Source organism: Tamandua tetradactyla, chromosome 8 (genome assembly GCF_023851605.1).
Source record: "Tamandua tetradactyla isolate mTamTet1 chromosome 8, mTamTet1.pri, whole genome shotgun sequence".
Taxonomy (NCBI): Eukaryota; Metazoa; Chordata; class Mammalia; order Pilosa; family Myrmecophagidae; genus Tamandua; species Tamandua tetradactyla.
In genome coordinates this window covers 103,327,515-103,342,795 of record NC_135334.1, presented here as the reverse complement: position 1 = coordinate 103,342,795, position 15,281 = coordinate 103,327,515, and the positions used below count along the sequence as shown (strand labels likewise).

The 15,281-nt window shown below is 35.3% G+C and overlaps 1 protein-coding gene and 1 non-coding gene across 2 annotated transcripts; one reads left to right on the top strand and one right to left on the bottom strand.

Annotated features, from left to right (window-relative positions):
• The first annotated feature begins 1,855 nt into the window (after positions 1–1,855).
• LIN7C (lin-7 cell polarity scaffold C) lies at positions 1,856–11,660 on the top strand. Its single transcript, XM_077114267.1, has 5 exons — positions 1,856–2,018; positions 5,451–5,569; positions 5,840–5,911; positions 7,468–7,677; positions 8,239–11,660. Exons 1-5 carry the CDS (start codon positions 1,982–1,984, stop codon positions 8,392–8,394), a joined length of 594 nt encoding a protein of 197 aa, XP_076970382.1. The 5' UTR covers positions 1,856–1,981; the 3' UTR covers positions 8,395–11,660.
• Positions 11,661–14,519: 2,859 nt separating this feature from the next.
• LOC143645315 (U6 spliceosomal RNA) lies at positions 14,520–14,626 on the bottom strand. Its single transcript, XR_013157039.1, has one exon. It is a non-coding gene; the product is annotated as a U6 spliceosomal RNA (small nuclear RNA).
• Between the last annotated feature and the right edge of the window lie 655 nt (positions 14,627–15,281).

The following is a 15,281-nucleotide window of genomic DNA, read 5'->3' as shown; positions in this document are numbered from 1 at the left end:
ACTGAATGAAAAATTGTGGGATGCACATAAGCCAGAAGTTTTAGGGAACCTTCAATTCTAAAGTCCTCTGTTAGAAAAGGAGAAAGGTCCCAAATGAAAGGACTCAGTTACCACCTTAGAAATCAGAAAAAAAAGAAAGCAAGCAAAGTAGGCCTAAAGTAAGCAGTCATCTACCAAATTTTAGGAAACAAATATTACCAATTCTATATAATCTCCTATAGAAAATTGAAGACGAAGAAATACTTCCCAATTCATTCTATGAGTTCAGCCCATACCAGACAAAGACACTATAAGGAAACTTCAGTTCAATATTGCTTATAAAAATAGATGTAAAAATTCTCTTAAAATATTAGTAAATCAAGTCTAACAATATATGTAAAGGATATAATACATCATGACAAGTGGGATTTGCCCCAGGAAAGCTCAAGAATTTTTACATCTATTTTACATCATACAGCTGGTAAGAGATAGAGCCAGGTAGTCTAAGAACAATGTCTGCATTTGTCTTATTCAACATGATATCCTCAGTGCCTAGGAAGGTGCCTAGTAGACATTATACATGTAATAAGCATTTACTAAATACATTGTAATAGAACAAATGACAATGTAAATAACAGATAAGCACCTGAGTGCAGGGCATAAGGGAGGTTGTATGGGGAAAGGAAGTCTTAGTGGAAGTGGCTGTGTCTTCAGTAGGGATGTGGAGGATGGGTTCAACTTGAGGGTATACACACTTTAGAGAATCAGAGGAGATGTAGAAGAGCATTCCAGGCAAGAAAAACAATGAATGAAAACCTTGTAGCAGGAATAACCATGGTTTTGGGAGGGGTGACGCTTTATGGGGTGATGAGAAACGAGGTTAGATGGGTAAGTTAGGGTCAGAGAATACAAGGCTTTAGAAATAGAAAATAGGAGAGAAACCACTGAAAGTTTCTGAATAGAAACTTTTGATGATGAAATTAGTGTTCAAGGAAAAAACAGAATGCAGCAGGTGACATTCATGATGGATTAGGGGAAGAAAATATTATAATTGGATGGAGAGGGTAGGCTGGGAGCAACCGGGAAGTTGTTAAAACTGTCTTGTCATGAAGAACAGAAAACCTGCATGTGAAAGCACCTAATACGATGTCAGCACAGACTAGGGCTTGGGTAAACGTCAGTAGGATCTAAATATTGGGAAAATTAATACTTCATTTAAATTAGGGACTAAAGTTTTTTTTGGCTCATAAAATTTTCAGAAGTGCTCCTAGGAATCTGTAATGCATTATTTGCTTTATAAAGTTACATTTATACATTTATCAGCAATTAGAAATTATTCTGTGATGTACCACAATGCCTTGTTTTCTCCCTCACCATATGTTTCATGCTCTTTATACTTTCCACCATCCTTTACCTTTACTCTCAAGCAGATTTTTAGGGAAGAGTTGAGTCTTGAGTTTTTTAAATTAAATAACTGCTTACCACAAAAAGAAATCTGCCACGCATAGGCACTTTATTGACAATATTTCATCTACACAATCAATTGCCACCTCAGAGATTGGATTCCTTCGTCGCACAGATGAGGAAACTGAGGCTGAGAGAACGCAGGTAAAGCATTCAAGGGTCAGTGCTGCTAATGGTGACGCAGGGACCAGGATTCCAGGCTCCCACTGACTCCTCTACGCGGCGCCAAGGGTTCCAAGCAGATAGGATAAAGCTTGAATCCCGAGGCAGGGTGCAACAGTCAAGAAAAAGGCTCTTGTCAATCTCGGGAGGCCAGAGGATTCGACAACCGGGCATCTGTTTGAGAACCGATAGAAAACACACCGTAAGAGACTCGGGAGCTCCCCGCACAGGGACTTCAACAAATCCCAGCACTTCCGGAGCCCTTCCTGCTCTCGCGATACCATCCGGCCCTAGCCCGGGGGCTCACGGCCAGGTTCCGCCCCCATCACAGCCCCTCTGTCGTCATTTCCTGTGGGGCTGCGGGCAAAGGGAGAAGATGGCGGCACTGGGAGAGCCTGTGCGGCTGGAGAGAGGTGAGTAAGGCCGAACCGCGAAGAGGGGGTTGGACGGAGTGCTGTGTAGCCTGAGGGGCGGAGGGGCGGCCCGGGAGTCCGCCCCGTGCCCCGCGCTGGCGTCGGTGACCGCGGTCGTGGCGGCGCCGGGCCCTAGCGAGGGTGCTCGCGGTATCCTGACTGATACCCAGACTCCGCCTCTGCACGCACGGTTTGTCTCTTGACATAACACTGTCACACACGCCTTGCCGGCGTTCGCAGGCACACGCCACACACGCGCTGCCTGGATGAGCATAGCAGAAGCAGTGTTCAGAGACGAGTAAAGCGGAGAAAGTAAACACACTACCAGCTCGTACAGACACACACACCACTTACAGATTTCGTTATATAGACCTCACGCCCTACCTGTATGTAAGTGCGCACAAACCCAGTGTCCCCGTCTTCACCCACGTATCGCACACTTCCCGGTCACACAGCACATTCCCAGAAAACCCTATAAACTCCATTGTTACTTTAAAGCACATCCTCACTTTTACTTGGGGTGGGTTATTTCCTGGCTTTGTGCCTTCCTAAGTGCTTTTAAAACGATCCTACTTACTTGGTCTTGGGAGGGTGATTACATAACTGGATCACCGTTTCCTAGGTGGAATAGTGGTAGATTGTAAAGTATTTGAAGATGCACTTCTTTTTTACAAACGCTGCAGTTGCTAGCTGTGGTTGGTTGCTTGTTTTTTATAGAAGACTGTCAAGGAAAATAGAAATTTCTCTTCTGAGTAAAGAAAGAATAAAAAGCCTGTGAAAAATACGTGCCTATACCCGTACCGGGATGTTGTTAGAGATTTTCAGCATTCCACTCTTTTCTCCCCAATTTCTTTATTTCACGCAGTTTCAAGCAAGCTTTGATACACCACGTAAGAAGTCTGCTAAGAACCAAGAAGTACAAAATAAACATTTTGAGTACTAGTACTAAACAAAGCCCAGGATGAAGATTGAAATTATCTTGCAGTGATTAATATTTGCAGTTATAGTCAGTATTAAATAGGTCCTATAAGAAGAATACATTTTTAGAATGATTCTAGGAATACCTCTCTCCTCTTCAAGTCACACAAACAAATGAGCATATTGTTAGTTTGTTCCTTATGGTGTTCACCATTTAGAAATTTCTTACAGATGAGTTTGTTTCTCTTCAGCTTACCAAGGCATTAATTAAAGCATGCTTTCTGACAGAGAAGTAGCTACTCTGAGAAGATTTGCTAAATTAAGCTTAAAACGGTAACATCTTCCTCCTGAACATAATGGCATTGTGCTTTGTAGATGAGAACAAATCTGGTGTTAACAGGAGTAGGTGTTTTTTTCCTTTGAAAGCCAGTTGTAGCATTCTAACACATTGGCATTCATTTGTATTTTAAGTACAGCACAAGATAATGTGGAACTTCACTCCTGGCATTTAGTTTTGGTAGCCATGGCTTTGTTTTTGCTGTTTCAGAATTATTTTCCTTGGTACAGCATGCTCAGCACCTTAGTAGGATGAATTACTAATGATAGCCATTTAAACAGGATGAAAGAGTCAGTACATCAACTCTGATTATTTTGAATTCTGTTTCACAGACTTTATTAACAAACACTTTCACCCATCCTGCAGTGTAAAGTTGCTACACATAATCAAGATCCTGAGCGCCTTCTAAAGCATCAGAATGTGATTCTTTGGGACGCATTTGAGCATATATTAGGTACAATTTAGATTCAATAAGAGAATTTAAAGTCTACAGTCTGTTAATTGGAAGTTTTTATATGGGTTATGTCCTATAACTTTGTAAACAAAAATTTGATGAACCAACAGTCCCCATTCTCCAGCCATTCTAGTAGTGGGAAGTCAGCATGGGGAAGGTATGTTTTTGTTTACATTGCATTTGAACAGCATCAGTTTAAGCTTTTATTATTTGAAACTTTCTTCACTAGATTTACTCCTAGTTTTCCAGCTGCAAACACAAAGCCATACTAATTCTATAAAGCAATTTTTCCCATCCTTCAGTGTAACATAAAATTTAGAACTTCTTCGAATAAAGACAGAAGGAGGCAAAGGATAGTAGAAAAATGCTGCATCCACCAGCGGTACAGAAAAAAATCAAAGTAAGCATAGTTGTTAATAGTGTTGTAAAACGTATACAAATCTTATAAAATATTTTAATTCATAAAATATTTGAACACTGGGCGGGCCACGGTGGCTCAACAGGCAAGAATGCTCGCCTGCCATGCCAGAGGACCCGAGTTCGATTCCCGGTGCCTGCCCATGTAAAAAAAAAAAAAATATATATATATATATATATATATATATACATATTTGAACACTTAGCGTTATACTTCCCAATCAGAATTGCCTAACATGCTTAATGTAGTTGTATAAATTTCTGCAATCTCTTATTATTTTATATAATTAATTAGCACCAATTTAATATTTGTGTTTGCTAAATGCCAGGCCCTGTTCTGAGCACTTTATATTTATTATTTGGTTCAGTCAGGTAACTCTTATGATGTGAATTTGTTGTATCTGTTTTATATTTGAGGAAATTGAGACTTCAGGGTGGTTAAAGTAACTTGTCCAGGATCACACAGCTAGATTTAAAACCAGATGACAAAATTAATTGTTTTTATTTTTTTATTCTGTAAACAAAAGTATTTGATCATGCTGGTCTTGATTAAAACATCATGTTAATGATCCTAAGTTGAAAGTGCACCAATCCATTATTTTCATTCATTTACTATTGTTTTAAATGTGTTCCTGTCACTAGCATCAGGTTATTAAGCAGTGCGTATCTTTGTGTGTGTTGTGTTTTTCTTTGGGAAATGAATAGTGATTTCACTAGCATGTAGTGGTTTGTACTGTTCGGCGCTTTAATTACTAATAATGATAATTGGCTAAATGTTTCTTCTTTTTTTATTAAAGAAGTTGTGGGTTTATAGAACAATCATGCATGCAATACAGGGTTCCCATATACCATCTATTATTGACACCTTGCATTGGTATGGTCCGTTTTTTGTAATTGATGAAAGCACATTTTAATAATTGTACTATTAACTATAGTCTATAGTAAATATTTTTAACTTTGTCCTTTCCTGTAACGTCTATAGTGTTTTATTTTCAACTTTCCTATGTCTCTCAAAGATGCGATTTTCCAAGTTTTGTATTTGTGACATCATTATTTCTTTCAATCTGCTATAAAATTTAGCATACTTCTCAGTTTTTACATTCCCATCTCCACACATGTACACATAAACACTTTTTTCCCTCTCATACATACATGCACGTGCCCATCCCTTACATTTTTTTCTTCTGTCTTGTACATATTTTTTCTTACTCGTCACGGAGTGACTCCTAACTGTTGTACTGTTCAATAAGCATTATGAGAATCCTCAGAGAAAATGATCTTTCAGTGTGTATTTGTTTAACTTTAGATATTTGTAGAGCAATTGAATTGTTGGAAAAACTACAGAGGAGTGGAGAAGTACCACCGCAAAAACTTCAGGCTTTACAAAGAGTCCTTCAGAGTGAATTCTGCAATGCTGTAAGAGAAGTGAGTAAATGAGATTAAAATTTACTTTAAAACGTTAGTTATGTTCTACTATAAGGTAATACTCTGAAATTTGGTTTCAGAATTGTTTTAGGAAAATAAAACAGACTTTAGAAATTGCCTTTCATTAATGGAATTTCTAATAGAAAAACCTTTTTAAAAAGATGCATGATTTTGCCCAAAAGATTTAACACATTCATTGAGTTTACAAAGAACTCAAAATGTAGTGTGCTCTGAAATTTTTAATTACAGTGTGATAACTGGATTTTACAGGTATATGAACACGTCTATGAGACTGTGGATATCAGTAGCAGTCCTGAAGTGAGAGCTAATGCAACTGCAAAGGTAAATTTTTCACTTATGAAAAATGAGAGAATTCTTCATAAATTAGAGGTGTTAAAACATGTAAATATACAGTTATTAAATTTATATTAGGCTTATTTTGAAAACTAAGAGAGGTTATCTTTCAAGTTAAACTAAACTTCTTAAGCATAAGACAAATAGGGTATTTTTTGTTTGGATCTATATAGGCTGTTTTTTCATGCAGTGTAGATAATGCATTAAAAATATACTCACAAATGATCATTTTATTTACAAGAGTGTGAATCATAATCCTTATATTTTCATGAGGAAAACTGTGTCTTACAAGATTCATTACTGAAACCCCACACATGATAAATATGCTAGAGCTTTGGGATAATCCCCCAGGTTGCTCTTTCTCCAAAGTCTTCTCTCTCTCCTTTACTTCAGTTCTGCATATGTGATACAAAGTCAGTAGATTTCCTCTTCAGAGCTGAAGGTGGCAGGTTTTATGTGCTTTTCTGTACCTGTATTTTCTTCAGGTAATTTAAGTATGAGTTCAATATTGATTGTTAGTTACAATAAGTAAATATCAAGAATAAGTGCATAACTAAATTTTTACATTAGTAGGTGAGTTTTCATTGATAGTTACTGGTTCACAAAAGGAAATACGGGATTCTTTATTGAATACAACCATTTAAATACATGGGTTTTGTTTAAATATAAAAGACCGTAGAAGCTTGGGTTTAATTTTTGAGTTCAGTGACTTTCACAACTTACTGAATTATTTACATTATCTGTAAAATGAGGCCTCCTCAGATCTTGTAACATAGTAAGTGTTCAGTAAGTCTTGATTTCCTTTCTTCCCCCTCCAAATTTTACTCATACACCAAGATCCATAACCAGAAATGGTACCAGATTACTTACCCTTAAAAGTAAATTAAAACCAAAAATCATAACTTTGTTTTAGAATTAGTCTAGATTAGTCTGCATTTTAAAGAAAACGTGGCTGTTTCCCTCTTTTGTGGGGTTTTAGTAGTAACTAGGCAGTTGGTTAAAGTAGCAAAAAAATTCTCATCAGTTATATGTGTCCCTCTTTTCCTAATAGCTATTTCATAATGTATAAGTCCAAATAATGTAGCAGCAAAAATAACTTATTAGATGTAAGGATACCTCCAGATACAGTTATATAGGTAGGTAGGTTATGGTTCTGCACACAGTTCCCTCAGGAAGCAGGACTGACCAGTCCCAGAGTTCAGGGCTGCTGGCATGCCGAGAAAGGGGTTGCTCCTAGTTAGTGTGCACAGCATTCATCTGCCCATCAGTCCTACATATTGAGTGCTGTGGACATTAGGCTGTTCTGAGAGTTCTGGCCATCGGATGATCTTGGGAGAGACCTGAAAGGTTTTAACACTTCTGTGATCTCAGGGTATTTTTTCTAGTTATCTTCTCTAAAAAGTCATCCACTTAGCTCACTTTCTTAGACCTGCCAGTGAATATGTGGATATTCAGACACTGAAAACACATGCCTCAAAAGAAGATGCAGAATGAACGTAAGTAAACAGAGGTCATATTTTTAAATATGTAATATTTTTTCTCAGGCTACAGTTGCTGCGTTTGCTGCCAGTGAAGGACATTCTCATCCTCGAGTGGTTGAGCTACCAAAAACAGAAGAGGGCCTTGGATTCAATATTATGGGAGGGAAAGAACAGAACTCTCCAATCTATATTTCCCGAATAATTCCAGGTGGTATTGCTGATAGACATGGGGGCCTCAAACGAGGAGATCAACTCCTTTCTGTTAATGGAGTGGTAAGGATGAGCATTATTTCTATTTGTAGTAATGTGTTGTGGCCACTTGGTGGGGATTATTTGAGTTATAGACACAGAGAAGATGTTAATTTAGGGGAAAACCATTGCAGCTTTTTAGTTTTAAAATTCCCTGGGAGAATCCTGGACAATAGTGTTTAGTTCAGTGATCCTTCTTAAAGTACTTTTTGCTTTTTTTCTATGTAAATTAGTAATGCATAGTGTGATTTTTATAACTTAATTAAGTTCTTTGGTAATTAAGCTAATACATTAAATTAGAAGATTTACTCTCAGTTTTATAGAATGACGGTTGCTTGATTTACTTCTGATTGAGTGAAATAATGGAATATGTAGGTTGCTAATTATTTGCAACTAAACAGTACCTAGACTACAAACAAAATAGGATTTAATAGAGGATTTCACAATGATTAAAATGATAAAGAAGGATTTAGTCTATATGGTGTTGAAATGTTTAAAAATTTTTACTTAGGCATTTTAAATGTTTTTTGCATTTTGAAATGCTTACAAAACCTAGGTCCTAATTCTGGGTGTGTTTTTTTCTAGAGCGTTGAAGGAGAACATCATGAAAAAGCTGTAGAACTGCTGAAAGCCGCTCAAGGAAAGGTTAAATTAGTAGTACGATATACACCCAAAGTCTTAGAAGAAATGGAGTCACGTTTTGAAAAAATGAGATCTGCAAAACGCAGGCAGCAGACCTAGTGCAGTTCAAAACTTTATATTCCATTTTGCTTTTAGCTAGAGAAGGTTTGCTTGTGCCCTACTGGAGTTGCAATGTCAATAATTGTAAAAAACAAAACTTACCATGAAATTCTCCTTGCCATTTTATACATGCGTATTTTAACATCATATATGGCTCCAGAGATGCATCACTTTTTTCTGACAAGAATAAGTAAAAGGTGATGAGGGCAATTCTGTCCTGCTGTTTTTACAGGCGTTTTTCAAATGCAAATTTTGTCATAAAGTTGTTATAGATTTTTAAAAATGCTTTTTTAATATTAAAATGTACTTTTACATTCTTAATCTTTTTTTAAAAAGCTTTCTTCATTTGGCTGCTTATTTAAAAATAACAATTCTCCAATTCCTTTTTTGCTTACTCTATTTTTTTTAATCTGTGAGATTTCATTATAGTTTTCCAAGAATTAAACATACGGTTTCAGCTACAGCAGTTCATTACACTGTCAATGTTAACATCACTGCTGCATTTTGTACTTTTGAAAACACACATAATACATATAATGAACAGTAGATCATAACTAGCACAGTGGAAATTTTTTACTTTTATTTAAACATAATGTATAATGAATATTCATTTGTACTGATTTATAAAAGTAAATTTTTAAACACTGAACAATCATTGCTAAAATATCTATTCTTTCATAATATTTGAGCAGTGATGCAAGAGGATGTAATTTGATTGTTAGCATTCCTGATTACATCCCTTTCTATCTATTTATATTCAATAGTATAAATTACAAGTGCAAATCAGGTTCAGATTTCATTTTTTTGCAAATTTTTTTAATGCTATTCATTTTTATTTAAATATATTTCTTATATTTTGGTTCTTTCATTCCTAGAGATGAGTCACTTAGTTTGTAGTGGGAAATAGTAGAAGCAAAAGTTTTGCCTTTAACCTCACTAGCCTTGGGAATTATACTCTTACCAGCTCAATTTAAAGGAGTGATTTTAAATAGGAAGAAGAGATTATATTCACGACGTATGGAAATTATGAGGCTGATGTATTCATAAAAATCTGCAGACTTGTCAAAATACACAGGAGCTAATTTGTATTAAAATTACTGGATATAGAGATGTGATCTTTGTTTACAATTCAAATTATGAAGGGAGTTTTGAGAGTTTTTTTTTATTTCTCTTGTCCACTGGATGTCACTGTTTTACTGAAAGGCAGCTATTAGTGTATGACTGTGATTGAATTCCTTTTTCAAGGCTGAAATTAGAGTTGGTTCATTTTTAGTCAGAATTTAGAGGACAATTTGTGTATTTTTAAAGCATTTTAACAAGTGAGGTCCTTAAAGAAGATAATGGATGGAAGATAATGGAATGAAATTTAACATAATTATCTACTGTGTATAAAAAGTGGGCATTTTGTAACATTCCTTCAGGAAAACTAGAAATGTATACCTTTTTCTGCATGTTTGTGAGCACCATGAGTCTTAAAAGATTATTCCAGTTTTCAGAGATTATCAGAGTAAGAAGTCAGTCAGCGCCGTTATTTATCGTTTAGGTATTGAACACTGGATTGCATGGTTGAATGCATCTTTAGTCCACTACAAAATGTGCTTGTATTGATAGGGTCATGTTGCTAATTGTATATTTTCAAAATTAATTGATGTTTTTAAAATGTCAAGACCAAAGTAGTATAGAAGAATTATGGACTTATTTTAATTTAATTGTAAAAATTATTAAAGGTATTTGTTGTAGAGCTATATATATATATATATTAAAGAGAGGTATTGGTGCATATAAAAACAGTAATATTATTGTTATGCTTGTATTCTTGCATTACAGGGTAAGAAAGCCCTGAAGAAATCTTATTTAGTATAGCTACAGCTGCAGTAGTTTTTAAGGGTGTGTCAACATTTTATTATAAATTATAGCTTCCTGGTTCAGCATCTTAGCTGTTTCAGAACTTCAGCCAAGTTAAATCTTTTGGTGTTGAAATTTAGTAAGTTAAGCTATTTTTTCAAACCCTTCTACAGTAATCCACAATCTGTTCTTTGTGTAGGTTGGCACCTATTTATAATTCTTAAAATAAGGATAGTTGAAAGGAGCCAAATACAGTAGTTGTGCTTACTACTGCTGAGCATGAGTAGCAGTACTTTTCATTAATGCAATTTTCACAGTTTATCCCAGGATTTTAAGTCTTGACCATAGAAAAATTCATTTATTCAGGGCAAAAGTGTACAATAGTGGTATAGTATGGGGGAAAATAAAGGCAGTTTTGGTCTTATAAATGTATGATTCATGAACATAACTGGGCATATAGTAAGTATGTAATAGGTGTTTGATTTGTATGTTACAAATATAAATTATCCCCCCTCCTCAATTTCCTTTTATTTTATTGATATTTCAGAATGAGGTAACTCAGTGGTTCTCAGCCTTGGGTACATAATAGAACACCCTGCAGAGCTTTAAAAAATATTAATACCTGGGTCGCATCCCACACCAATTAAATGAAAATCTCTGGAAGTAGGTCCCTGATATTTATTTTTACTTGTCTTTCCAAGTAGTTCTAATGGATTTGTATGGTTGAATAACTCTAGTTTTCACCTTCATAAAATATTCTAATTACACTGGACTCTATTGGGAAGTATCAGAATAATTCAGTTTGCAGCAATTTAATGAAGATATTTCTTAGTCATTTTTTCAGGAATAAAAGGGACAGATATTCCTTAACTGGGAATAATTACACTCTATCTTCATTTTTTATTTTATAATAAAATCTGCCAATGGATTAAATGTAAAATTTTAATGTGGCACCTTTCTTTCCTTGCCTTTAAAACTTCAAAAAATATATATTTATTATATGAAAAAGAGCGTGTTTAAAAATGCAGATGAGAAAATAGTGTTACTGGTAATTACCTACTCTCGTATATGGCCATTGCATCCGTTGGTATAATACTAGGGTATAGTGGCCTAGTTCTTTGGGGTTTGATGATACAGGTGTGCTTTGTAAAAAATTATTATTGTCCTCCAAATTTTTAAATCATTTTGCTCAAGTATCTAAGTAGTTTAGCTCAAGTACTTTGTTTACAGTTAAAATGGACACCATAGCATTTAATAGAAGAAATGGTTATGACTTCCCTGAAAAGAATGACAGCATGACTTGGTGTAGATTTAAGAGAATACATGTGAATATTTTATAATATGGAAAGATCATTGAAGTATCAAGGTCTCTGGTAATTGCATTTCCTGAATAAATGTATGTTTCTGAGTTTTCTAACATATTTTGTTGTCGTTTCCTCTGCTAAGCTAACTTTTTATTGCCAAAAATTTCATTGAAATAAAAGGTTATCAAGGTTCCCTAGTGGTAAATTAACCTGCTTATTAATTATCCAGAACTTCCAAAGTAGTTTGTTTCTGGATATTGTTTTTTAATAATAGTGGCAAACAGTATGCTTAGTCCTAAACTTTAGTTTCAGGAAAAGAAATATAATACAAAAAATGGACTTGAAATAGCATTTTTTTTCAATAGAGCACTTCATTTATCAATTTAATTCTGATTCTAAGGCTAATTTAAAATAAATTTTTGTTATATTCTTATTTTTTGTGAAAGCTATATAAGAAGTAAATTTTAAATGGGGTAAAAGTATAATCTAGGGTGGTTGCTGAAATGAAAATTTGAATTTGTGTATTTTGCTTTTTCTTCTATGAAATCTAACTACAGGAAAAATTCTCTTTTATTATTTCAAGAGAAGTCGTGTCATGCTGTTGAGAACACAGACTTGCTTGGAATCCCAGGACCACCACTTATTAACTGTGTAAACTTTAGACAAATTATTTAACTTCTTTATGACTTAGTTCTCTCACCTGTCATCTGTATCTGAGTGCCTCTGCATCTCTAAGAGTGTTGTGGGGATGTCATTATTTGTAAAGTCCTTATAGTGGAGCCCTGCATAGTAACTGTTGTTAGTGTTTGGTATTTTCATGCAAAATAGCTTCAGTACCTTATTAACTAAAGGAAGACATTATAGTCAACTTAATTTAGATTAGCAAGTACTTATTTTTGATGCCTAGAAAGCCAATAACCTTTCAATTATGATTTAAAATATTATAAATATAATGTTCATGAAGGAATTTTCAGATTTCTGTGATCAAAGATCCAAAGTTTCTTTGGAATATTAAAAAATCGTAGGTTTTCTTTTTTGTGGGGGTGGTTGGGGAGGTCACATTGAGAATGCAAATCATAGGAAAATAAGTCTAAGTGATTTATTCAATCAGAACAGCAACTTGTAGGGAGGATGACCTAGCTCCAGAGATGGTGGATCATTGAAATGGGTGTTAGAAAATATGATCCAGCATTCACCACAGAGAACTTTAAGAAGGCATGGAAATGTACTAAGCAACTAAGGGCATAACAGAAATCATTTATTAAGACCTCAGTTTGTTTGAAATTTCAGTAAACCAATAGATCCATTCTCGAGATCTTTCAATTCTGCAGTTGTTAACATTCGCTACTGTTGATTTTTCTTATTTTAATGTGTGAGTAGTGACTGAAGTTTCTGTATAATTTATTTCTTTAGTAGCAGATAACTTCCACCTGATAAAATATTTAAGACATTTTATGTATGGATCAAAGGGTTAATTCATGTAGAACCCCTTGGTCAATTTTATTCCTTTTGATTTTTTTTTTTTAATAAGCACAAGTACTTCATTCAACTCACTATGAGCACTCAGTTTTCATAAATTACATGAGTGTGTTTTGGAAACAGTCAAAATTTCATCCTTTAGTGTTTTATTTAGGAGCTGAAATGTGTAAGAATTCTGATTTGTTACAGTGTCTCCAGAGCTCTTCTACCTAATCGGATGGAGAGAAAAATTAACCCTTAGCAGCAAATGGCAACTATTGAAGCGAATTCATTTTATCATAGGGTAACAAAAACCCAAACCTTTATTTTTATTTTATTTAGTTTTTTATTTGCAGGCATATAATCTGAAAGCATGAAATAGCTAGGGAAATTTTTTTATTACAGTTATCTCTTATTTGACATAATGTTGAGCTAAGAGTTTAGATGCTATCTAATCCTTAACTTTGTATTATGAGGGTATCCATGTTTCAGTGGCATCATGACCTAGGTTGGGTGCTGATACAGAGTTAAGTATGCCTTCTACATACAATATGTTTCCAGAAGTGATTTTGACTAAGAAAGACAAGATTCCTCACGTTTAGGGTCAAGGGGACTGATAGGTTGTTTGTTTTCTGTGGTTGAAATGCTTCCTTAGACACTTATGCAGCCCTGGTATTGAGCTTGGGTCTGCAGGTGGCCATCCGGGCTCATTGGTCCCATCGTTTAGCTTTGTCCTCATTTTAGGTTGCCAGTTACTGCATGTCCGCGTTTTTGTCCACTCAGTGACTTTTCAAGTTGTCAGAGGCAGGGGAGGATTCAGCTTCGAAGAGTGAGGTTTCTGCAGTCCTTTGTCTAATTCAAGAATGATGAGGATTCCCCTTAATAAAGGTTGTGCAGGTCCCTTAGGACCTCTGTGTCTCATGGGAAGCATGAGTTCAATCAGAGCCAATTGTTTAGCTCTCTCCTTAAAACTTTATTGTACTTTTGATAAAATCTAGATTCCTTGTTATGACTTAAAAGGTTCTACACAATCTAATCCCTAATTCTTTTCAAACCTCAGTCCACTTCCCCACTTGTTCAAGTCCAAATCAACATTTCTGTTAAGCTGTCTGTCCACTTGCCTTTTAAAGATGGTTCCTCCTCCGCAGTTAATATTGCTGCACCTTACTTCTTTCATATCACCTCAATCTGGTTATATTTAAAAATTGTTCACTTGGCTTAGCATGACTACCTCACTAGGATGTAAGTTACGTGACACTAAGAAGGATCATAGCTGCCTCATGCTCATTTGTATCCCATTGCATGGTCTAACATGTGATTTGTTGTGTCTTGCAATTAATTTAGTTTCAGTAACTCTACACGTAGATCAAGAACTTACATTGAAACTATATGGAAACAATACTGATGCATTCATACTTAGGCACAGAGAGCTCATCTTGGTATTAAAGTGTCCTAGAATGGACCAAAATAAAGGAGTAACACCTTCCTCGGTTTTCTTTTCTTTTTTTTTTTTTTTTTTTTAATATGGAATGCTTCATGAATTTGCATGTCATCCTTGCACAGGGGCCATGCTAATCTTCTCTGTATCGTTCCAATTTTAGTATATGTGCTGCTGAAGCAAGCGCTGCCTCAGTTTTCTTAATATCACCTCATTCCATTAAAATGCTGGATGCCATTTGTGGAGAACAACAATAAAGCTTACTTTATTTATTTTATGTAAAAATGTTCCACCTAATAATACTAGTTGGAATTTGTATAGTAACTCATACGATTTTTTTAAATAAAAGGATGTTGTTTAATTTAGTATTAGAACAACCAGAACTAAGTGCTGTCAGACTCCCCCACATTTTGGTAGACTTTAAGATTAAGTATGGAGTGTTGATCAAGACCCGACCTTATAAAATATCTGTTGTGTAATTTTTAATAACAGCAATGAGAGTATAGTGAAAGGAACCTTGGACTTAGGTTTCAGTTCTGCCTTTTAACATGACCCCTGAGTCCTAATGAGAGGTTGGTGATTTTCAACCCTCATTTTTCTTTCTTCCTTAGAGAAGTCCTTTTTGGCCAGAGGCTAATACGTAGTGATCAGAACTGTTCTGGTTTGGGATGGAGAGTTGGCGGTGCCCTGAGCTTGCTCCCTTGACACCATCCCCATGCTCCAGAACTCAGGGGTTCCTTTGAGCACAGATTAAAAACCTCTGTCCTAGATGATGTATAAAGTCCTTTCCTATTCTACAAGTTCGGTGATGTTAAAATGCTGTTCTTTTTATCATGGGACGT